This window comes from Phoenix dactylifera, unplaced genomic scaffold (assembly GCF_009389715.1).
Source record: "Phoenix dactylifera cultivar Barhee BC4 unplaced genomic scaffold, palm_55x_up_171113_PBpolish2nd_filt_p 001020F, whole genome shotgun sequence".
Classification (NCBI taxonomy): Eukaryota; Viridiplantae; Streptophyta; class Magnoliopsida; order Arecales; family Arecaceae; genus Phoenix; species Phoenix dactylifera.
This window is the reverse complement of record NW_024068373.1, coordinates 88,534-114,124: the sequence shown is the minus strand read 5'-3', so window position 1 is coordinate 114,124 and position 25,591 is coordinate 88,534. Positions and strand designations below refer to the sequence as shown.

Here is a 25,591-nt window from a genome sequence, read left to right as displayed (position 1 = left end):
AAGTAAGGGAGGTAACCAACCTGATTTGTACAAGCAACAAAATTGCTTGTAAGATTCCATGGAGTTATCTGCAATTCCCTCTCAATGTGCGATGCAGCAGCTAAAGAAATAGCTTCATCAGGAAGCTGATTCATTGCCGAAGAGAGACCAACATTTTGGGTAAGCCTACTAATTCCCAATCGTTTGAGCCGGTAGAGTCCAGCTTGCATACTCTCATATGAGCAAACCTGATGATAGAATGCAGTCAATAACAGAATATAATTTATGCAAACTACAATAACTACCCCAGAATGGAGTATAGCTAAAAGTATGAAAGAATAGATGGTCTAATCTAAAACTAAACCATGTCACAAGTAGGCCGCAAGAAAAAATAAAAGATACGAACTGGTCTTGCAGAGTAGGGACGTATCAATCTCTTACATGATGAAGATAGTGCAAAAAATGACTTTTAAGTAACATACAGCTTGCACAATAGTATGCATTTAATAGAACTTGCCGGGTAAAACTTTCACTATAGCAATGCATGAATCTAAGGTTAACATGCACATGCCATGGTCACATCTAAGTTAACATAGGATCCTCAGATAATTAAGATGGTCAAAAAGAAAAAAGGAGTTTGATCCTCTGGACACTGGAACATTTTAAATTTCCATTTACATGATTGCAAAGAACTTTAATCAAGATGCAGCCACTCGGCTGCACTCACAAAGAAACAACTTACATTCTCTGGTGTCAACATCCTTCTCAATTCTTCCTCCGATGGAATGCGAAAATCACGTCTTCTTCCCCACATTAACTGTCCATTTTTCCCTTTCTGTGAAATTTTATATAAAGTAATACTTTTTCAGATAAGTCATAATAAAGTATGAATTATTGGTAATGCAAGGTTTTAATATAAAGGATTGTATGAAAATATGTTTTTTCCACAGTAAAATAGTGAAAGCGAAGCAGCCAATAGATCAAATAAGATACCACTTAACAAAGTATTGTGAACACAATTTGCAATCCACATACGAATGAACCTGACCTTTAAATCTGCACAATGTTTTAAGCGTTTGCGTACAAAGGCATCTGTTAGGCTTGGAAACAGAGCAGCCAACTCATCTGCTCGAATATAAGGAAGAAAGTCAGGCTTGTCATTAGCACGAAACTCGCGGTACACATGTACTATCATCCTGTTAGCAAGATATGTCTGCACATTTTTTGATCCAGGGGAAAGTACTTCCATGTGAGGCTCCTGCAGAGAGCCAATAATTTGAATTAATAAAAGATAAAAGAAATAATAAGATAAATCAATATAAAGACCTGATACAAGACTAAAGCTTCCCTTATTCTTACTCATAAAAAGAAGTTTAGTATCCATCCTAACATGGTTAAAAAAAGAAACCAATCTTACAGAGATAAGGGAGACGCAGAGAACATTCTGATAATAAATCCAACCAGCCCAAAGTGGAATTTATGATACCCTTCACCAGCTATTCATACTTTCTTCTAACATCTTTTGCACCTTTTGAGTTAATAATTAGATCGTGCATCTATGACCAACTATTGCAAATGCTCGGACAGATAGATTGTACATCTAAATATATGTGGTTTAAAATGGTTAAGCTCATTCAGCCCACAACAGTGAAAGTGTGTTGGGCAATTTGTCAAACACTGTGATTAGCTCACAGAATTGTTGTAAAGTGACTTAGTCTATTCAAAACATAGATGCTTTTTTAAGAGATGCAAATGGTACCAAACCAAGTATAATTAACTCAACATCAACATGCCTTTAAATGATGAGAAAAGATGAGGGAGAAAGTCATGAAAGCCAAAGAGAAAGTCCGATACTAAAAAGGAGGTAGGGGAATAGAGAACCGGGAGGGAGAGAGTCGGATGAACAGGATGGCTATAACCTTTTGCAGCCCACTACTAGTTAGAGGTCTACCTATCCCTGATTTGAGATTGAAATTTTAATCGCTTCTATTGAAAGCAGATGTGGAAGTGCAGTAACCATCAAACAGAAACCTCCAAAAATTAGGGCATAAAGATCTTAGGAAACATTTATATGAAATATATCACATTGCAAAATAAAATTTTCATTCGGTTAAGATATCGAAAATAAAAGCACGACTTAGATATTCAAAACGATGATAAGATAGTGAATTGTATTTTTGAACCATAATCGTTTTCACATGCTAGAGAGCATGAAAAATTTAATGAGTGAAGAAATGCTCGAAAGCAAGTGCAGGCGAAGAAGTCCTAGAGTGGATGTGGCACCATTAGAAGAAATCTAACAAAATTGAGACAGTTATACGTGAGAGCAAGGAGCGAGTTACAGCCCAAAAAGGAAGAGTTGCAAAGAAATACAACAGTTTTACTGTTTAACTAAAAAGCATTTTACTGTAACCAAAAAAACTAATAAAAATTTTATTAACACAAAATGTTCAGTTAATCTATCATGGAGGTTCAATTAGCTCTCTGGGGTACTTGAGAGGTTCAATTTATCACAAAATGTTTCAGTTAATCTATTGCTCTATCACGTAGGAGAACTAAATCTGCATATAAAGTTATAAATGACTAATTTTCATTTGTACAAACTTCAGAAGCAACCGCCCCTACCTGTGCCCCTCTTCTTAAGATTGTTAAGCTATGGTTGGGAAGCAGGATGAAATGCATTGGCATGGCAGCATTGAAAGCAATTAGTTCGAACAAGAAAACTAATTGCATTGGGATCCAACATCATGTGAAAAATAGACTTCATATTTGTATCTATTAATTTTTCAATCTTGATACATTTACATCATAAATGACATGCCTTTCAATTTTTGTTTCTTTATAAATTCTAAAGAATTTGGTACTAGATGACACAAGCCTTCTACTATATGATTTACAATAAGTCGCCACAATGTTGGTTGCCATCCATGTATTAGACAGCTGAAAGGCTTCCCCTTGATGCCAACCTCACATCATCACTAGATTATCCACTAAAGGAAGAAATTTCAGCCAAAGAACACAGCAGTCATCCAAATTCAGAATGGAGATTCAATCAGTATCTTGATTCAACATACAAATAAAAATATGCAGATATTTGAAGCAAAAATCAAATAATAACTATCATATGATGTAGAAATTTAGGGGTTAAAACTTAATGACAGGGACATGGTTCACCTTCACTTTTGACCTCAAGCAAAATATTCTCAAATTTTCAGAGATCAAGAAACTACTGTTCTAAATTCATTCATTAGTTGCTTTGTCAATTTCAGAAAAAAAGGCAATTGTGTTAATTTGAGAAACTACTGTTCTAAACACATGACACCGATGACGAGCACAAAGGCAGAGGTCCACCAGAACAAATCATGGTGCCAATGGTCATGAAGAAGGGCCGACAGCAGAGGTAGGACTTGGTTTGGAGCCAGCAATACCAGACCAACACAGCCTTGCATACCATGTGTCAGTATGGTACGATACCATGTTGTGCCAACCCAGTTCTTGATTGATATGGTAGCTAGTATCGGTTTTGCGAACCTTGATAACAACCTTATAGGACTTTAAGCAATCATCTACAAATTAGTTCATTATATATGGTCACCAGCAATTTATATCATCAATCTTCTTTTTGTTTATGTAAAATAACAAATACTCTTTTGCAATTTTCACATTCTCTTAATGCACTCCTTTAAGGAATTTGCTAACATTAGAAATTGCATTTTGACTCTCCAAGACTTTTAAAAAATCAAAAAGCTACATCACAACTCAATGGTAAATTTAATCATTCCAAAATATGAAATCTGATGAGTATAGCATTCAAGAGCTCATAACAACTATCATAGGAGCACAAACATATGCAAGCAGAGCATGATAGTACCACTTAAATGGTAAATGAAGGTGATTTAACAAAAAGAGGAAGATAATCTAACGAGCAACTACATCGTTGTCAAAAACTAATCATTAAAAAAAACTTGGAATAAAGTGGTTGGCTATGAATTTAGTGTAAAATAGATATTTTCCAGGAGATCTCAATTAAAAGGTACATATATATGGGAAAGAATGCTTACTTGCTGTCCAACAACATATAATTTGTCAATGCGACGAAGGGAAAGCATCCCTTTTGCTGAACGAACCAAAAGATAGTCGGTAGAAGACAACTTGTGAGGAAATACAGGTGCACGGTACATGTTTGTTTCAAGACATGACTGGCTGCAACCAGGACCTATATCTCCAAGAAAAGGAGATCTGTCAGCAGGATCAAGTGTAAGCACGGTCCCCAGTCCCTCATTGCCATTTCGTAGTGATGAAGCAGTTAGGTCACTGGGTGCAGTTTTCTGGTAATAAGTACATAGTCTAGCCCCCATCCCAACATTTCCTAGAAGCAAAGGTCTCTCCTCACAGTACCTGTATTAAAGAAAAAAATGTTAGAAGCTAATATGTGCATTATGAATTTTACAAGAAACATACAAAGAAACAGTCAAATAATGGCTAGATAATAATCTTCAATATTAACTAATAATTTGTCTTTCATAGAAATCATAGCTGCAAAATCTACTATGCAAAATGAAAGGAGCATTTGCTACCTACTGAAAAGAAAAAACAAAGAAAAAAGACAACAAAAAAGAAAATTAAAGGCTACAAAGTAACGCACAAAACTCCCTTTCAAATTGTGAGACATAACCACATATCCTAGTAACCATACAAAAGAAGATAAGCTTAGCAATTTGACAAAAAAAAATCAAAATTCTCTCCTACAACATAAATGGTCAAAATGCGACTATCATCTCTTGCCTATGGACAACTTTATAGGCATTATATTGAAAAATACAAAAAAGAAAAAAGAAACCAAAAAAAAAATTAGAGGAGTAACTTGGAGAAAGTATGGCATATCAAGAGGCTGCAATACAAAGTACCAAGATTCACAATACCGATTTCGAAACCGTGCCAATACCATGTTGGTACGGTATTAGTGCTGGTCAATTTGGTGGACCGATACTTAATACGCCTCTATTATCGAGTATTGGTTCGATACCAATATGGTACGGTATGGTGTGCGTGGTACAAGACGGTATGCACCAATACATTGATTATTGCAAATTACCATAAACAAAGTTAAATTTATACATGAGTAACAGAAGAAACTAATACATAGAAAAGGATAGTCATAAACCATGTTATAGAGATCAAACTCAAAGTATAAATACTTGCCAAAGGATTTAAATTTGGGTACCAAGGCCTATCCGGTCTAGGACCAGGTTAGTATGGTACTAAGGCAAACTAAAACAATCGTTAAAAACAACAATGAAGAGAAAAAATTAAAAAAATGAAATAATTTTAAAAAATAGGTGTTTTGGGACAAGTGTCGAGACACAATTGTCCTAATTAAATTGGGACGAACTAGGGCATACCAGTCTAAGGAGACCTGGGTCTTGAACGGTCTTAGGACACAGTCTCTCTCTAGTGCACTACGGTATCTCTGAGACAGACTAGGTCCTTCATTCTTGCCTATCACAAAACAATGAAGAAACAAAGAACAAGAGATCGAGCTTCTTTTCTAATAATGGTGACAATAATGGATAACTACAAAATAAAGGATCTGCAGTGCCCTAGGGATGCAAATCAGGCAGGGCAAACTATTTGACTAACTTGCATTTTAATTTTCAAGTGAACTAGATTTAGCTAAAAATTGGTCTAAGCCTGGGCCGAAAATTCTTGCAAAACTTAATGTCCACCTAGCTTAGCAGAATCAAAATGCATATCATATAATTTCCATATCATAGATAAATCTACATGTACAAGTCATTAACATTCTTCTAAGGACTATAACAATTGTGTCTTGGCCCATGCAAGGAAGTTCTTGAGAAGGTTGGTGCTCAACTAAATTTTAGTTTTTGCAGTCTACGCATGCTTCGAATGTAGTAGTGCAGGACAACTCAGGTCAGGCTGAGCTTGCACCAAGATACACCCTTGGCCCAACCCAACCAACCTGATGTCCACCACTACACCATTCTACTTTAGCAAGAACTTTGTGTCATAGTTTGTTAAAATGTCCTTAATGGAATGGCACCTCTAAAAAGAACTTAGAACAAGGTACGTCGTCTCAGTACCGGGCCTCATATCGGTTCCACCCTATTACTGTTTCAGTAGACCCGACACAGGGCCGGTTCGGCATACCAAGTGTCGGTACACCCCCCATATCGTATACCAGTATCGAACCAATAAGATACAGTAATGCCTCGTATTGCCCAGTTCAGTATGGTACATCATACCTTGATTTGGAAGAACACCAATAATTCTTCAACTGAAATCATTTATTTAATGTTCAAGCCTTACATCTAATGCAAAAGCCACCCTCCTAAAAGATTGCATAGTGAACTAAACAGATCTTTTGTATGAAAGCAGCTAGACATCCAGCTGACCTTCACCCAAGTACAGACAAATAATTGAGTTGTGCATTCTTTTTGTAACTTGTTAAAGTTATAGCACTTCCTCAGAATGGCTAATTGTGGAATCTTAAACTATTATACCACTCATGAGTCACACCCATGATAGTACAATATAGTATCAAAAGGCAAACAGAATTCAAACTAATGCTAGCCAAACCCATAAACATAGATCTTGACACTGATTGGACTCTTTTCCTTTTAATGCAAACACTGAAAAACAAAAAAAATAAAAAATCACAGTCCAAATTTTGGCTAACATGGCCTCACCAGTGTGAAACTTATTAAATAAAAAGTAACATCCTTTTCTGATTTTTTTCAATGCTCCTAGCTCAAACTCGCATCAGAAGAGGGCAACAACATGGGCACATACTACTAACAAAAAAAAACCCCATTTTACATAATCAAATACTACAGTGACAGCAAAAGGAAGTTCACTATATCCCATAGTACATGCAGATTTATCAAGTTCTAGCATAAGCAATCAATGTGGCAAAAAGGTGAAGACTTCAACTCAGCTTAATGTGATAACTTAGCAGGTAAAGATGTGAATGATTTCAGCCTTAAATAGGTTAGCACTCATAATACATGCAAGATATTTAGAATGACAGCTGAATTGAACTCAAGTTCAGCCAATAATGTTATTGGCATAGCACGCATTGACTGAAACATAACTAACGCCACAGAGAGTCATCAGTCCAGGGCTCATCCAAATAGCCAGAAATTAACTTTGGTTAGACATTAACAAGAAAACAAGCCAGGCATTAATTGGAAAAGGTGTGTTTATGGGAGGTCTTAGACTCTTAATACATCTAGTGAGGATTGTTTAACCATGCACCGCTCAAATCAATGAAAGTTCTGATGCATGCATTACTTCAAAGTTCAAACTGAACTCAAATCTCCAAACCTTTTTGTTTGTTAAAGTATGTTCTGCACAAATACAGCTAACAAGTTGGATTTCAGCACGCAGTGAGACAAGCAAAAGACATCTTTGGAACAACATGCGTAAAATGAATAAAATTGGAATACCATACAAATAAGAAGTGTCAGAAATAATAGCATCAGGTTGCAAATACAAAAGGTGCATGAGAGAAAATTGAGCTAAAAAATAAAAAATAAAAGTTAAATTCATCGAAATATCAAGATCTGACAGAGATGTATCATGTCAATATAATGACAATTTTAGATCACAAGCATATAAGGGATGGGCCACTTACTCCATGAGAAACACATGTCCATCTTTAACAGATAGCTCAGATTTCTTCTTAAATGCCCCAGGAGGCCGCAGAGGCTTATTCTCACCAGGCAATTTTTGGGCCCGTGGCCACACATGGATTCTTGTACGCACAAGTTGAAGCACAGAATTTGGTCGCACTTGTTGTTCTGCCAGAGACATGTCTTCCTCAAGCTCTCTTCCAGAATAATATACTTTAACTTTCTCTGATAGCTTGAAATCTGCATGAATAACATGAGTGATTTTCATTAGGAAAAAAGAAGAAAAAAAAAGGACATCCAAATGAAGATATTAGCCAGAAATCTTCTCAGCATCTAAAGGAGTTTCAACCCATAATTTAGTTTGTTGACATGAACTAGTGCAATTTTCACGATAATGGGTTTAAAGGAGCTTAGCCATAAAAAAGGAAAAGAGAAAGAAAGGAAATAATTAGTTTAATAAGGTTATGCCAAGATAGAGGACAAACCTAACTTCTTAGATGCCCGCTGTTTGAAAGACAACAAAGTTTCCTCAGCATTGACAGTAAGCTTAGTTCCCTTTCCTTTCCCTCCCATGCTCATTAAAATAATTTTCATGGGTCCATGGGTGCAAGGTGCTCCTTGTATCATAGCAGCAACTTTGTTGTGATGAGGGTACCATAAGGCTTTGGGTCTATGAAAATTGGCAAGTTCCTTACTGCAAAACCATTAATAACAGCACTTGAGCAGTTGATGACCATTCACAAGAAATTACTGTAACTGTCCCATATTAGTACTTAAACAAATGGAAGTACCTATTATAACAAAATTAAATAAAATAAGATGGTTTTTATCTAACCACATGCAGTACTGCATCCACTGGTTGAAAGTCAAATATTAACAGAGATGAAAGCCTTCTTTGCATTTGGAATTCCATCAGATGAAACAAATGCATGCAATAAGAAACCATAGCAAATATAACTCTTGATGACCAACATACTACTGCTAGTAGATGGTTAATTAAATTGACTAAGATATGAGAAATTTGATGATAAAATAATATATTAACAACTGTAAACAGTTCTAGATGAACATCCAGCAATAGATACAATACATAACAACTCTATAAAGTCAGTTAACAGGCATCCAAAATTATAATAACTAATAAGTATCAGCAGATAATATAAGCTCGAGAGACTAGAACTTGTGAAGAATGGCACAGCCTCCTTCAGTTATGAAAATACTATACATGTGATCAAGATTCCATGCATCAGTACCAGTGGGAGTGCCTGGTACTGGCTAGCATAGGAAGCACCATGTCAATGCACATGCTGAGATATGCTGAAACAAAAGATATTAAAAAGAGCTTTAAATCTAAAGAAATGTATTTGTATAATTAAAATTAAGAATATGATTTAATAGTCTCATGCCAACCCAGTACTGGTCCTGGTAGCGGCCAGCGCTATGCAAGCTAGCTAGCAAGGACTGGCACAGGTTGGCATTTATAACCTTCCTTGATTCAACTGTACATGTACTCGAAGCTTCAATATAGTATTGAAATCTCATCTTCAGGAGATGCAACTTGCATGGGAACAACCTAACAAAAGTCAGAAGCTCTAGCCACAAGAAGGGTCTTAAAAACCAAACTCAATTCTTACTTATTTGCTCAGGTTCCAACAAAATATGGAAAATTATGAGAATATCTCATAAGAATATGGGACATGTTGGATTGCCAAGCTAGATATGAAAATAAGAATTTGTCAGGCACATATCATTTTAATGTTTAGTAGTGGAAAGGACAATACATGGCCTGATCCAGATGCAACAGCAGTATTAAATGCTTAGTTTAAGTAGAATTGTTTCCCGTATTAACTAGCATCCAACATAAAGCTACATAACTGAAATGCACCTTAGTATGAGCATAAACCGTAGAAACAATAAATTAGTAAAAGCCAGGTTTTTGAATATTGATATTCTGAAAAAAACGTAACTGAAGATGCTTTCTAAAGGTCAGTCAGACTGACATGCAGTTGATCTAGGAGATGGCGCCCTTGAATGCTTTGGATCTACATAAAGAACTTAGAACAATTTCAAGGACAACAATGCAATATTTATAGTTGAGAAATGGATGACTTGATAGTCAGACTCATATATAGGTAGAGCATGAATATTGGATTTTTCTCCTTGCCTTGCCTCAATCTATATGATTTTTTCATTGTTAGTTAGCAACTTAACTGCTTGTCAGATGGCCTTATTTTGGGTATATACAGGAGAAAGATGTAAAATTATCAGCAAACACATCAGAACTCATTACATTGGCTTACACAAAAATAAGAACAACGAACAAAAGGGAACAATTACTTGCAAAAATAATTCTAAATAATTTAACAAATCACTTGTAAAGAAACAACCAACCCATTCCACTTGTTGGTTTTTAATGTGTAGACAAATAAAATAATTTCATGCCATGAAAAAAATTAAAGAATTAAAGAAACTACCGAGATATTTCTTATACTGTGATAAAATGAAAATGTTTTTGCTTATGTAGACTATATTGCAAGACCACAACCGAGGAAAGGGAGCTTGTTCTTACTTGCTCAACTTTGGCTTCATGGTTTGCAGTTTTAAAGCAGGTACAGAATGCATGACTTTTATACCAAGAAAAGCATGCTTTTTAGCATGGGATTTGGCTTGCTGGGAGGATTTTCGATTGGAATAATATTTGTCATTAGAGATGTTAAATCGACTGGCAGATGATCCTTGGCTATGAAGATCAATAGAGTCTTCCTTGGAAGATTTTGATGAATGAGTTATCACCATAGCACCTGCATGAGAGCGAAGGTGCTCGCCATCCTTGTTATCTAAAACCTCAAAGAGCATTTGATCATCTTGTAGGTCAAGGATCAGCTTTGGCTTTGGAATAGCTTCATCTGGATCCCAAATAATCTGATCCAACCAAGACCCTTCTGACAATTCCTTATTCTGCAAAGAAAGTTTGATAAGACGCCGTAAAACATCACCTTTGCAAACTTCTGCTGTCCCATTCTCAGCCTCGACTTCTTCAGAATACAAACCATCCTTTTTGGAAAGACACTCCAACCTAAGTAATTGAGGATGATAACTCTTTTCTGCTGACTGATTGCATGGTGAATCTAAAAAATTTCTGGAACCAAATGGCTCTACCAAAATATGATCACCCGGTAAATTACAATCATTCTCATCAGGCTCAGTGTTTCTACAGCGTGACCCTTCTTCAAATTCAGCATCATTAGGCACTTCGACATCAAGTTCAGACAGCATACAACTCTCTGAACAACCATGACTTGCAGTGGGTGAATTTCCCCAGTTAATTGCATCCTCCCAGTCTTGCTGATCAAGGGGATAAAAATTAGGACACAGTGGAGACCTTTGACCTGAAAACATATCAATGGTTATATTTTCCTTCATTGGCTGAGCGGAAAGACAAGAATCTTTCAACTGCTCAGCGACACCAGATATTTCTTGTTTCACATTGCCTTCAACATCATCTATAGCAGAGTTGAAAAGCTTAACAGTAGATAAATCTTGAGAAGTGCTCCTCAGAAAGGCCTCCTCATCTTCTTCAACAATATCAGCGACATCCAAGGGTTTGAGCCACTCTGATGTAACCAGGCAAAGAACAGGAAATTAGTCATTCAACATCCACAAGATGGTAGAAAGAGAATAACGCTTGTCAATGAATAAATGAACATTAGCATTTCCAATAAGAACCATTAAAGTCTCAAATTTATCTCGACAAAAAAATATTGTAATACATTAACATAACATTCGGCCTCGCACGGCAGGACAGATAGAAAAGCTCCATGAAATTTGAAAGTTACACTAACTTCAAAATCAGAAACAATAGTTAGAGATTTAGTAATGCAGCACACATTTCCCAAGCTTTTTTTTTTTTGATGTGCTACACTTCAGCGAGCACCATGCAAAAGCTTGAACAGACCACAGACCTTTATTTACTGAATGTCTATGTTGATCCTTCCGCTCTGCTTGTTTTTTAGGCTCATGTACACCAAAAATTTCTGAGAACCTCAAAATCACCACACCATTGTCAATGCACAAAATAGGAAGGGAAGTTCCACTTTTAGATTCCATTTGCTTTTGTTCATCAATAGCATGTTCCTACAAGATCATGAAAACCACACAAAAAAAAAGCAGCCGTAAGCACAAATATGACAATTAATGTCAAATTTTAGATTATCTGGAAAAATTAAGCAACAAGTTTTCATGACATATACTTTAAATTCGTCATATATCATGAAGAAATTATAAGCGATAAACAATTAGAGAAGAAAACATTTTCTTTGCTTTCATAAAGATATTATAAAAAATAACATCAAGAGTAGCTAAGGCAGATCACCTGAAAATCCTCCAATTCAGGGATCATTTGTTCTGGCTCTGATGATGCAACAGAAGGCAAATTGTCATCAGGAGAAATCTCTACTGAAGATATTAATTCCAATTGTTCATCTGAAATAAAAAATAAAAAAAAATAAGGAACAGAACACAATAAGGGAATTCACATAAGATGAAGCATAGAAATTTCCGTTTTAACAATACAAAATTTGCATTGAAGTAATTTTACTGTTATTCAGATCTCATCAACATTAGTTTCTCTGGGGTGCATTATTTCTCGCATACATTTGTGAAGAGACATGTAAGCTCCATTAGTCAATGAAGTTAAGATCACTTTATTATTGTCCAAGAACTTAATTCATTGACTCCAACATCCTCTTACTTTCAAGCAGCACCTATAAGGGTTCGTAACAATACACAACTGGGGTTATGCGTCAGTAAGACTGGAAACATAGATTGGCTGTTGTCAAATCTGTGTTTGTCAGGTGTTGCCTTCCATACTGGCCAGCCATCTCTCTTTGATACATAATCTAAAGTGTTGTCAAAAGTAAGTCTTTTTGGCATCATTTTATGCATGGGTTGACCATGTCTCTTTAGTGATTAATTTGATACCAATAATAAACCATGAACAGACAGGTTGCATGGGTTCACAATATCTCTTTATTTTCAAAATACAGGTTCTCACATGATCTATCAAAGTTCTTGATAACCTTTTACACTGGTCAGCCGGACACCAACACTCAAGACATGAATTGGCTTACTAAAAAGCAAGCCTACAAGAAGGAAATTTAATTTGATCACTATAAAGTTAAAGCTCATGCAATAGAGATATTTCCAAGGTTTCCCTTATCATGCATTGATAATAAGTAAATTTGATAGTTACATTCTAAAAAAATATATGAATTTCATTTTCTTGCTTGCCTTGATATAGTCCTCTCACAGTAAAAGATGCCTAATTGAAGCGAGTCTGAGGAGTTGAAAAGGTTTTGTGTCCCCACTGAGATTATCAAGCAGGTTTCATACACCAAGTAGATAATTGCCCCTCTAACGGTCATATCAAAAAACAGGGCTTAGGGAATGTATGCAATGTTAATGGGCAATACAGTGAACAATCAAACAACATGAAATTGAGAGAATTCTAAATATGTGTATGAAGGAGGCTAAACCAAGCTCACCTTCCAGCCTTTTTCACTTTGATGTTTTACTGAATAACTATTGATCGTTAAGAAACCATGCTTTTTGGAATTTCAACACAATGTAGTTTGATTGACAAATATAAACATCTGTTCCACTAAATTTATGGAGTAATCAGCAGTACCAAAGACAATCATTAGCCAAACATATGTAAGGTAATCAGAATTGTGATTTTAGTCAGAGATAAGGGGGAACGCTGGAGGAGCATATTTTTCAAGGATATATGGAATTAAGGGGAGCACTCCACAAGGATTCTAAGTTTTCATAATTAAGGCGAAGCACAAGGACCACTGACTGACATCATTTGGCTCTAATGCCTATGCTAAGAACAGTGCTAAGTTTTGGTTTAAGGGAAGAAATAGAAGGCGCAAGTTGAAACCTTTTGCCTAGCATGGTAAATCCACTTAGGATACTCTATGCTACCACAATTAACAACGCATTCCTCTGAGTATCTATTTGTCTCATTAGCTAAAATCATCGGAAATCCATCAAATAACTGTGAAAGAAGTCCTCAAATAATGCTTAGTCTACAAAATTTGATCTTCTACCTGTAGTTAGAAAGCCTCAATAATATGAGAAAAGAGAATGAAGAAAAAAATCAACCAGTAGAACAGATATAACAGGGGAAGATACCCTTAATAGTTGGGGTAGGCCACTTAGGCACTTACAAAAGGATTTCTTCAGTTACAAGGTCCAAAACACATGAGGCTAATTAGCATCAGGAAAATGATAAATTTAAAGTATATCATGTAAATGAATTACACACCAATTTGACCAGGGCGCTATCAAATCAGGAGGGTCCAAATACCTCCTAATTCAAACCTCACACATAAATCCCCATTGGGGGCTTCTCATCTGCATTGTAAACCAAACTCTGCCCACTAAAAGATCGGGTAGCGACCAGGTCCAACTCCATGCAGAATTAGGTGTGGACCAGGACTAGATCTGGGTCTAAAGTGGGCATCATTATGTAGAAATCTAATTCCCTTCATACCCTCAAAATTATCTATTTATGACATAGAAACAAAGTATAATTAATAAGTTTGCTAAGAAATTTAAAAATAGGGGTGGAACTACACATTATATATCAGGTAAAATATCAAGTCCAAGTCTGCATTGGGTTGATAATCAGTTTTCCTTGACCCAGTCCTGAAAAGCTACACGGGACTGTCTTTGGACCTGTACCTTATCCATAGGCATACAAGCTGGAATAAGTCTAGATCAATATTTTGTTGCAAATTATTTAATATTTACAATCCAAATAAGGGTAGATTTTAGTAGTTGCCTTTAGTTTATTAAAGTAATTAGCATAGAACAATGGTAATAAAGATGAATGTCGGGCACTCCCACAGCTAACAAAGTCTAGGAGCACCAAATCCCCAATCTCAAACTTGAATCTGCTCTTGCATCAACTTTGGGCAACAATAGACACAATGGACATTAAGAAATTTCTTTGGTGACTTAATATTGCTTGACAAGATCCATATGGTTGAACTCAAGTAGATTGGAACACAAAAAGTTGGCGTTGGCTGCAGAAGTTATTTCATACTGCATTATGGAAGTAATGCATGCTCCATTAGAAAGTTGTATAATAGCACTTCTTGGGAATTATATATCCAATAAACATAAGTACGGGAATTTAATGAACAGCCATAATCCAGAAAATATGGTTCGTTATAAAACATAATCCACAACCATGCCCAAGTCACTTAATAATAAAACAAAGAGAATTTGCACTCATGAAAGAATAGAGGAATTGCACACAGGTAGCAATTAGAATGATCTAAAACCAGATGTACTTTAACTGTCTCTAATGACAAATTTGCATTTAAACAAAGCAGCAAAAACAGAATTTTATCATGTAATGATGCATCTATTTAATATAATACTCTTCACAAATAAAATTCTGTTAACCCTTTCTAAATCCACAGATGAGCAAAATGCACAACTTTCTCATGTGAAAACAACAAAAAAATGCACTTGATGGGAATTCTAAGGGTTGCAAAATGCCATTAAACATTTATACCCAGAAAAGATAGCAACTTTGCAACCCTTGAGAGAAAAAAAAGCACAGATGGGTTCCAAGTCGTCACCTGCAGATGGACAAATTTGGACATCAACATCATTTCCATCCACCTCATTGTCCTTCACAGTTTCTTCATCCTCATCATAATTTTCCTCATCAAAAACAGAAGCTTTATTGCTTAAAGAAGCCAGTGACACATTGGAAGAAAAGAAATCTTTCTTTGGCAGCAAATGGTCTTCTTCTGTGCCAGCCTGAACCTCAGGCCCATCATATTGTTCATCAATATCTTCATAGTCAACAGCATCTTCAGCCTTCTCATCATAATCTGAAGGACAAGAACAAATGAGATTATGTGAAAAGGAAATATAGTTTGAAGTTTCACTTGAAACAAGAGGGTAGAAAATCAGAGTTGCACCGAGGTGCCGTATCACTTGGTCAAAGAATTGAAAAATAAACAGTAAATTGGAGTCACATGAAAAATAATAAGGCATATGATGACTTTCAATTTGGATTTGAAGACAAACATTACAACATTTGATCAAGTTTTGAAAATATAACATATAGCTTACATATGAAAAGATTAAAAAGTTGTATTGTCCATTTATGTTCATTCAACAAAAACTCTGCAATGACAGTACAAGGTAAAGTATCATTGTTTTATGTTCGTTTTAAATGATGATCAACAATTGAAACTTCAATAGTTCAAGATCAACAGCAGTCTGGCAAACTCAACATCAAAGATATACTGGTCGAGAACCCTGCAGTTGAAGACCTATAAGTCCTAATTAGTAGTTTGATCATGGCAGGTCTAAGTGGAGAACACACCACGAAACCATAGTGTTGATTAAAAGCAACGATTCCAATCAAGCAAAAGTTCCAACCAATCTGATTAGGGGTGGCAATCGGGTCGGGTCAAATTCAGGTCGGGTCAAAAATCATAAACCTGAATCTGACCTGTTTATTAAACAGGTCAGCAATTACAACCCGAACCCGACCTGTTTATTAAACAAGTAACTCGACCCGACCCATTTAACCTGTTTAATAAACAGGTCAGTTTAAACAGTTCCTTCTTGAATCTTGACCCGTTTAAACTTTAAACACCCTCCCCGTTCTCCCCTCACCCGTCTTCTCCAAGACCTTCCTCAGTCCTCACCCTTCTAGCCCCAAAGAGTAAAGACCCTTTCCCACTTCATTCGCCTCCCCCTCCGTCCGCCGACGGCGGCCGCCGTCCATCTCCCGGAAGCTCCACCTCGGAAGTCGGAAGGTCCCACGACCCCTACCGCGGCAAGCCCTGGGCCGTCGACGGTCGACCCCCGCAACCACCACTCCCTCCTCCGCTCCTCCGATGATCCCCGGATCTCGATAAAATCCTCCAACCCTGACGCCAGCGGCGCCGTCGTCATCGTCGAGTCCCTCCTCATCGACCTCCTCGGCATCATCGAAGGCCTGGCATCCCTGGATCTTCTGCTTCTCCTCGGCATCATCGAGTCCCTCCTCACCGACCTCCTCGGCTCATTTGTTCGCCGAATGTGAGGGGACCGAGGTGAAATCCCACGAAAAGAAGCGACGGCCGGAGGGGCAATGGTCGGCTGCGGTCTTGATGGAGGGGCGACGACAGAGGGAGGCAATGGCCGGCTGCGGTCTTCGACGGAGGGGCGACGGCCGAAGGGAGACCTTCGGGCTTCGGCGGTTCGGCAGCCGGGGGAAGAGAGGGAGAGATGGAGGAGGGAAAGAGGGAAAGAACCCGGGGGCTCTAAGGGTTTCTCACTGTTTTCATCCGGTGATCTCATCTCCCCTCCCAGTCGTTGGATCTTAGCCTCCTATTTTATTTGGGATAAAATCAGGCCCAATGAGGCCCGTATATTAAACAGGTTATACGGGTTAAACGGATCAGATATCTAAAACCTGTATCCGATCCAATTAATAAACAGGTTAAATAACCTGTTTACGATTCGAACCTATTTAGGCCAAACCCAAACCTGTTTATGACAGGTCGAACACGGGTCGGGTTGGCGGATCGGGTCATATTTTGCCACCCTTACATCTGATCATGATTTTAAAGTTCATTCGATCAATAAATGACAATAGATGAGCACGTCTTTGAATCCAAAAAATGAGATACACTAGAACCATCATGTGATGGTTTTATAATGAGAAGGCTGTTTGTTAGTATCCATTATCGGATATTGGAGATTCAGTTGCAGATCAAGCGCTGATATCCAAGAGATTTTAGGACCGACAAAATAGTGATAGTAAATATTGCAACAAAACATTTTTGAATTTTATTCTACCAGTTAAATTAGCCAGGCTAGGAAACTCCAAAGTTAATTTAAACTTATTATCTATAATTTCTAAATCATAAAATTTAAATAAACCAGAATTAAGTAGGTATATCATCAACTAGTAGAATTGCATGGATGTAATGCCAATTGATTTTGTTTATTGTTTTAAAGTTTCATTCCCTCGTCTCAATTATATAGCTTATGTCAACTAATATGAAAAGCACCAAACAATACTATGATATCATAATGAACAAGTATCATACAGCAGTGATAGGATTGATGGACATATCCAGGGTTAAAGAAGTTGATGAGGTCATGCTAAGCACTTTGTGTTTTTGATTAAGTACTTATCTATTTTCAATCATCCATAATTATTTTAATATAAAATGGGTGGCCTGGTCTTACATAATCTTTGTTTGAATCTTTCGTTGAAATGTGTTACTGGCTTCATTGCTAAGTTTTATTGGAAGAAGGTATATGCGATACAGAAATTGAAAATAAAAGGCAGAGGACACATGCAAGCCGATTTTTTGAAGGCCTTATCTACCATAACAGAATTAATTTTGTGACTTTGAAGTCTTCTATAAATGTAGGTCATCTTAAGAGTTGGCAATTGGTAAGTTTCTTCGGACTTATGGTCTCGACAGTGGCTGAAACTTTCTAAGTGCATTTTGGGCGGCATAAAGGGAAGGTAATCAGACAAAAGAAATATTGACAATTTTATATAGTTGATATCGATATCTCTGATCTATTTTTAACTAAATTGTAAATAGTCATACAATTCACAGATTGCCTTACTCAAAGAAGTACAAAGCAAAAGTGAGTAGTTTTTAATGAAGTCGAGTTTCAACTTTCAAGTTTATTAAAGACTCTACTTGACCTAAAATCTTTGATAGTGTCCTAAGTCATATACGTTGGAACTTGGAAGTCCTTATACGATTAGAAAGCAATGTGAGGGGTTCATTAAGACTAACAACTGACTATGATCTATGCGTAAGTAATGAACAAGTCGATTTCTTAGTGGACTCGACATAATTCTCTCCTACTCTTTATCTTATCCTTTTTTTTTCTCTATAAACTCCATGTCACCCAAGGTTGTCAAATTATCTTGGGGAGGCCCGGCAGTAGACCCCTTGTATAGCCTAGGCTATAAAAGTCTCTAAGTTCTTTTATTATATATACTTTTATTCATATGCATAAATAAGCACATACATATACATACATATACATAGATATATACATATACAAATATATATACATATATATACATAAACATACATACATACATACGTACATACACACATATATATACATATATATATACATATACAGATATATATATATATATACATGCATATGCATATGCATATGTATACATATATATATATATATATATATATATATATATATATATATATATATATATATATATATATATATATGTGTGTGTATATATATATATGTGTGTGTGTGTGTATATATATATATATATATGTGTGTGTGTGTATATATATATATATATATCTGCATATATGCATATGTATATATATATATATATATGCATATGTATATATAAATATATGCATATATATATATAAATATATGTATATATATATGTATATATATATATATATGCATATGTATATATATATATGTACACATACATACATACATACATACACACATATATATATATATACATATATATACATATATATACATATATATACATATATATACATATATATACATATATTGTATTACACACTTTTTTCAACTTATATGGGATGACAAGTCTATTTTCATACCTAAAAAGTCCAAAGAACAAAATCCACAAGGAGAGCAACAATACTGCTACTACTGTAGCATCCAGCAAGCTGCAATACACTGTTAAGGAGTGAGCACCTAGCAAAAAGCAAAAGAAGAAGGTAGAGGGTCATAACGGACAACCACCAAGAAGAAGGAGGTGGCAAGCAGACCAAAGGCTAGCAACTATAACTAAAGGGAAAAATTAATAAGAAGAAGGTAGAAGAATGGCTAGATGAAGAAAAGGTGTGCTAGAAACTATAGCCAACCCTACCACTCATTATTGTCACCTAACTTGTTGGTACTCACTGCTACTAGCTGGTAGCCTTCACAACCCTCCCGTATCATGGACTCTCATTTTGTTTATTATTATGTGAAGTACTAAGTTATTTTTTATTTGTTTGATTTGTATGCGAAAATAATAATAATAACAATTTTTGCAACTTTACCATCCGACCCGTCCCAACCTGCCCCATTTAACTCTACCCACTCCGCCCCACCCCGAGGCAAAGATAGGATGGGTATAGGTACATGGTTTCCAATTGCAGGGCGGGTCCAGGTAATAGCCTACCAAACCCATACTTTCCCCATTGACATCCCTAATATATGACCATAAAATGAGCCAAGGGTTCTAGCAATCTCTTTTAGTTTTAATGAGTTTGTTATCATTTCTTCTTGGAAACGCCCAGAATTAAGATTCTTGTTGCCTTCTTGCAAGGCCTCCTTGTAATCTCTACTATTGACATCTTCATAAGGTGCAATTTGATATCATCCCAACAAGCAATAAGCAAATATCCTTATGAAGTCATGTGTTCTCCAAACTTGATTATATGTGAGCTTGGTCGTTTGACTTCATCTTGGCATGGCGAATTCAACTCTTGTTGCACAAGTCATATCAATCAAAAAAATTCCTTTGCATGGTGATAAATCCAAGGACTCATACAAATTAAGTCTTGCGATGAAGTCTACAACATCAATTCCTTTTACAAAATATTAGATCAAAAATTTTTATGCTGGCTAGTACGTATATCATGAGCATCCTAAGTTTGATTATCAACAGCGTGCAACATCATCTATAACTGAAAAATCCCCACAGGAAACAAGAGATGAAACCGGCATTGCATACTTATTCACTTCCCCATTGTACTGAATACATTCCATTTAGTTAAATAATTAAAATATATAAAAATAAGATAAGTGCACCACCAATATGATCGATGTAATCATCAAGTTACATAAATAATAAAGATACATTTCTAACAAGATAGGGAATCATAACCATCCATAATTTCTCTTGCATGCACCACACTTTCCCAACCTATACAACATAGTTGCAAAGCATTGATACCATAATGCTAAAAAAATAAAGAAATGAAGTTTTGGTTGGAGGATAAAGCAAACAGAATGTTTTCCATGGAAATTATGTGCCAAATAACTCAAAATAAATGCCAGTGATAGAATTCTAATGTTTAATTGGATTTGCAATTGAGAGTTTCTAAGGGAACAAGATATACCTCTAGTCCATTCAGCACAAAAAATTCAATATGTTGTTAGTAATGAAATAGAAAAATGGCAACCTTACCCAAAAATAACAGGAAAAAAAAAAGAAGTACCTCAAAAGATAGCAAACGAATAGTGTGGGAAGTGTTTTGGGGTTCCAATTGGTTGTGATAGGTCAGGATACAAGAGAATGGAGAAACGTTCGACATGAACATATAAAGGCAAGGGTAAATAAGCACCATGTAGTGCAAAAGTTATCTAAAAACATAACTAAGGTTATTAGTGTCATTAGCAAAATTCACACAATAAAGAAGTGAATAATGCTTTGTTGTTCCACTTTTGAAGTCTTACACTGGATCTTAGCTACCAGAAGCAAATGTGGAAGGGGGAATCTAAGTGTTGGTACAAGGAAGCAAGTCTTTTTAAAGAAAAAAGGGAACAATGAAACATTTATGCATTGGATGAGTACCTTTGTAAATGAAGATAACCCACTTTTCCTAAAGATACAAGGATGAGCTCCTATTCTGACCCAAAGATTTCCACATACAAAAATACAATAAAAAGGAAGAACATGGAAGATCCAAACCTTGATGAGACCCCATGTAGAAACTAAAACCAAATTTTATTGCCTTAATACTTTCGCTTATATCTAAATAGTATTAGACAATAATCCACATTAGAATAAATTCCCAAACTTTAACTTCAAGAAGCATCAAAATATAAATAAATAAGTTAGAAAAATTTTGCCTAAAGCACTCTTAATACAACACAAATTAAAATAGAAATAAACCTAAAATAAGAGGGCAGAATGCTTTGGAAAAAGATAAAGCTTCCATTTGCTTTTGGAAAGTTTTAGCATATGAGGTGATGTCATGTGGTTTTGTTTTAGTCATTCATCATAAATATTTCTTTTTCACAGCTCGTAAGGACAATGTTGTACCATCAACAAAATTAGGGCCCCTAAACATCTATAATACACCAATCATTTAAGAAAAGGTAAATCACTTAGCACTAATAGATGCATAGATGAGCTTTGACTCTTTCTTATATCAATAAAAAATAGCAAAGAGCACAAAATGGAAGTTATTTTTCTAGATAAAAGCCTCACCTTGTTCGGAAGCATCTGGTGCCCCTGGAGAGGATTTGATCAACTACAATTTAAATAAGATAAATAATTTAAAACAAGCCATATTGATTATTCAAATAGGTTCAATATATTCAAGAACTAAGCATGAATTTAAAACCCGATTCATTGTTAGAGCAGCATACGTCAATATCCGTAAGAGATGGACCTAGCTTGTCAGCCAATGCAGCAAGATGCTCCTTCGCATCCTGAGAAACAAAATCGCATGTCTAACATTAATCTTAACTATCATAACAGATATCAAAACCAGCAAAAGAAAATGCACAAATAAAGAAGGGTTTATTCCTATTTTTCCAATTGTTTTGTTCCATACTTTCTTTCATACCTACATGTAGAGTTCTAAATACCTTCTCCATTCAATCAGAAATCATAGAAACCACTATAGTTTAGAGTATTATATATCCTTGGTTAATCATTTTATGGCCAATCACATTTCCTAATACTACATGAGAGTTATATTTCAATAATATTCAACCAAATAAGACATCTAACTACAAGACCAAACATCTTCTCTGCCTTCACCTGATCATTTTATTGAACTTTGTGATATAACGAATACCTTTGAGCTCAAAAACGAAATAAAATCACATGAATTACCTCATCAAGATAGTCAATGTCAAGGTCACCAGAATTATCAACATTTCCAAACATAAAACCCAGGAAACGATTTCCTCCACCAAACTCCTCATAATCATCATCTTCATTATCATCTGCCAGAAAGAAGGTCAAAATGTTCATGTAGTGCAGCACCTTCAGCAAGAATTTTTAAATGAAATATACAGCAGATTTTTGAAATGTCTGTAACTAGTGTGATAAGACTGAACAAGATAAATGTTCATAATTAAGCATTTCAGAAGGAAAGAAACTTCAGCAACTGCCACCAAGTGGGCATTTGCACTTAAAAATAGCAACGTTGCATCTTCTAAAAGAAAGATAGGACTTTTTTAAACAAAAAAAAATAGCATAAAAGTAACCTATTTCAGAAGTTTCTTATCCAAAACGCAGAAGTTAGTAAAGCGACTGTTATCTGAAGCTATTTAGCTTTTAATTCATGAAAAGTCAGTCCCAAACTTTCATCATTCTTGGATTTATCAAGTGGCCTGTCTTCCTTTGCTACAAACATTCCCCACCCCTTTCACCTTCTCTCTCATCCCTTCCTCATGCTATGATCCTTTCAACCCCTCTCTCCCCTCACTCCCAGATTTCTCACAAGAATATCAGAACCAAGAGAGCATGTGGGACTGTAACTGCGAATATAATATTTTTCTTTTCTACAAAATTTTCTGTGAATGGAATCAAGTATATAATTGATTGTTTAAACAATTGGTATCTAACATTTGTCAATCAGTGTTTGGAGGGGGTAAAATACTTCTACATTTTGATATTACCACATGCTGTTCAAAATTGCATTTACTAACAATAATACTAGTTATTACAGCATCATTTGTGATACTCCATCCACTTGGCCAAAAAGCTGTCCCAGCAGAATAGGCTTGCTAGATTTAATTGTCTTTGTTCATGGTCATTAATTTGATCAGAACAGCAAGGGATAATCACTGTACCATGTAGCAATGGGGGAGTTTTTTTATCAGCAAATCTTTCATTTAACAATAGGAAGCCCAAAAAATTAATTTTCAACTTATCATATCCACGAATGACCATCACAAAATTGTTCTTTTCATAGAAGTGATTTTGACTGATTTCTTTTTGAAAAGCACTTCAGCAGAAACAAAAGCAACACCAAAACATCCAAACATACTAAATGGAAGAACAGTTTTGTTGTATGATCACGAACTCCATAACCTGTGCACTGTGTAGTCCATCTCCATTATTAGGTGTCACCACACCCATATGCCTCCAGTGACCAAACACAACGCTGCTACAGTATACAAGTGAAGTATAACAGTAAGAATTAAGTGCATGTGATTGCACATAAATCTTCAACCAGTATCTATGTTCCTTAAGCAACATGACACCAGCATAAACTAAATGAGAAAGCCCCAAAAAATTCTTGATAGATTTAGCTGCATCTTGAAATTTATTTCTCTCTCCCTAAAGCCTTTAAGTTCTCAGCAGTGACTTCCCTTAGTTTAGCCATCAAATTCAAGTTTTTCTAGCTGCTCGAGTTTGTCCCTTCATCAGAACTTCGGAGTCAAGGAAGAAGGAAGCAATTGATTGCTTCTCTTATATGGCACTTCCTCCTTCGGAAAGCATATGGCTACCTCGCAAAGCCCACCACAACAAGGATATTTCATAAGATACCACATGCTGCAATTGAATTTAAACGGAACAACTCCTCTTTTTATGTTCAAAAGTCTTGCTCCAGATCTTGTTACCAAACTTAACATTATCACTCAGATCAAGATAACAATTTCTACTTTATCACCCATCAAAAAAAACTATAGAAACAGAAAAGAAATCAAAAAAAAAAGAAAGAAATGAGTACTTTAATGCCAAGAATAGTAAAAATCACAACAAATCGAAACCAGACAAACGAACCAGAGAGATCCTAAATTACAGGCAACCACTGATCTGCAGTTCTTTTATAAACCTAAAGATCGGATTCCAAGAATTCTCGTTGTGAACAGCAAAAAAGAATGGCGATCTGTAATTTCTTTTCCCACTTTTCGCCAGCAATCAAGAAAGAAAGAATAAGGGATGAGAAGACGTACCTCTCGACATTGCTGCAGGTGACGATAGAAGAAGAGAACTCGCCGGTGGAGGTGAGGCGGAACGAGAGCTTGACTTAAAAGAGAGAGAGAAGAAAAAAAAAAGAAGGGCGAGGTTCGATTCCGGGATTTTGTTTCGTGCTCAATTTAATTTAATTCAAGACATATAGGAAATAAAAGGTGTAATCTTTCTCGTGGGATATATTTATAGAACGAGCGAGTCGATGGACGAGAGATCGAAGCGGGCCGGATCAAGTCGGACCCGGTCCAGCACGGCTCAAGCGTAATGACCGCCGCGCTCCTTCTTCTTTGTCTCTTTGGCGGTTTCACCATCGGAAGCGGCTCAGATGGGACCGGGCCGACGGGAGGAAGAAGAAGGTGATCAGGAGACGGCGGTCGGAGATGGAAGGCGGTGGGTCGAATGGGAGACGAAAGGCAGCAGAGGAAGGCTAATGTGGGAAATAAAAAAACTAAATCTTCACACGTGCGGTTGCCACGTGACTGATCCAGAGAAATAACAAAATAGAGCCATGGTTCGGGTGCTTACGACGATCCGGACTGAGGTCCTCAAAAATTCCCAAACAATAAATAACAAAAAATAAAAATAATAAAATTTAAATATAAACGTTTAAAATATTTATAAAATTATTTATTCAAAATAAATAAAGCCAAGATATATGTTATTATTAACTTATGATATAATTTTTTTCTTAAATTAGTCATAAATAATTCATTAATAAATCATAAAATTTATGTATAATTCAAGAATAATTGAATAGTTTGGAACAACTTGTTTGTGGAGATTAATTCAAAGAATTATTTGGTCAAGGGAAAATATAAAATAATTTCAAAATTTTTCAATAATTCAAAGTATGTTATAACTATGGATAAAGGAAGGTGTTGGGGGAAAAAATGGACCACCCACAAATTAAAGCACCCAAATCAGAAGGCTACCGAGCTCATCCAGGCTG

General features: G+C 35.9%; 1 protein-coding gene across 1 annotated transcript in view; it reads right to left on the bottom strand.

Annotated features, from left to right (window-relative positions):
- LOC103718979 (transcription initiation factor TFIID subunit 1) overlaps nt 1–25,042 on the bottom strand; it is a 46,097-nt gene extending 21,055 nt beyond the window's left edge. Inside the window, 14 exon segments of the mRNA XM_008808011.3 lie at nt 21–227; nt 722–814; nt 1,028–1,237; nt 4,041–4,377; nt 7,634–7,871; nt 8,117–8,325; nt 10,201–11,245; nt 11,594–11,765; nt 12,004–12,113; nt 15,287–15,544; nt 21,916–21,958; nt 22,077–22,139; nt 22,549–22,661; nt 24,624–25,042. Of these exon segments, the coding sequence (XP_008806233.2) occupies nt 21–227; nt 722–814; nt 1,028–1,237; nt 4,041–4,377; nt 7,634–7,871; nt 8,117–8,325; nt 10,201–11,245; nt 11,594–11,765; nt 12,004–12,113; nt 15,287–15,544; nt 21,916–21,958; nt 22,077–22,139; nt 22,549–22,661; nt 24,624–24,633 (3,108 nt within the window). The 5' untranslated portion in view covers nt 24,634–25,042.
- Nucleotides 25,043–25,591: the final 549 nt, after the last annotated feature.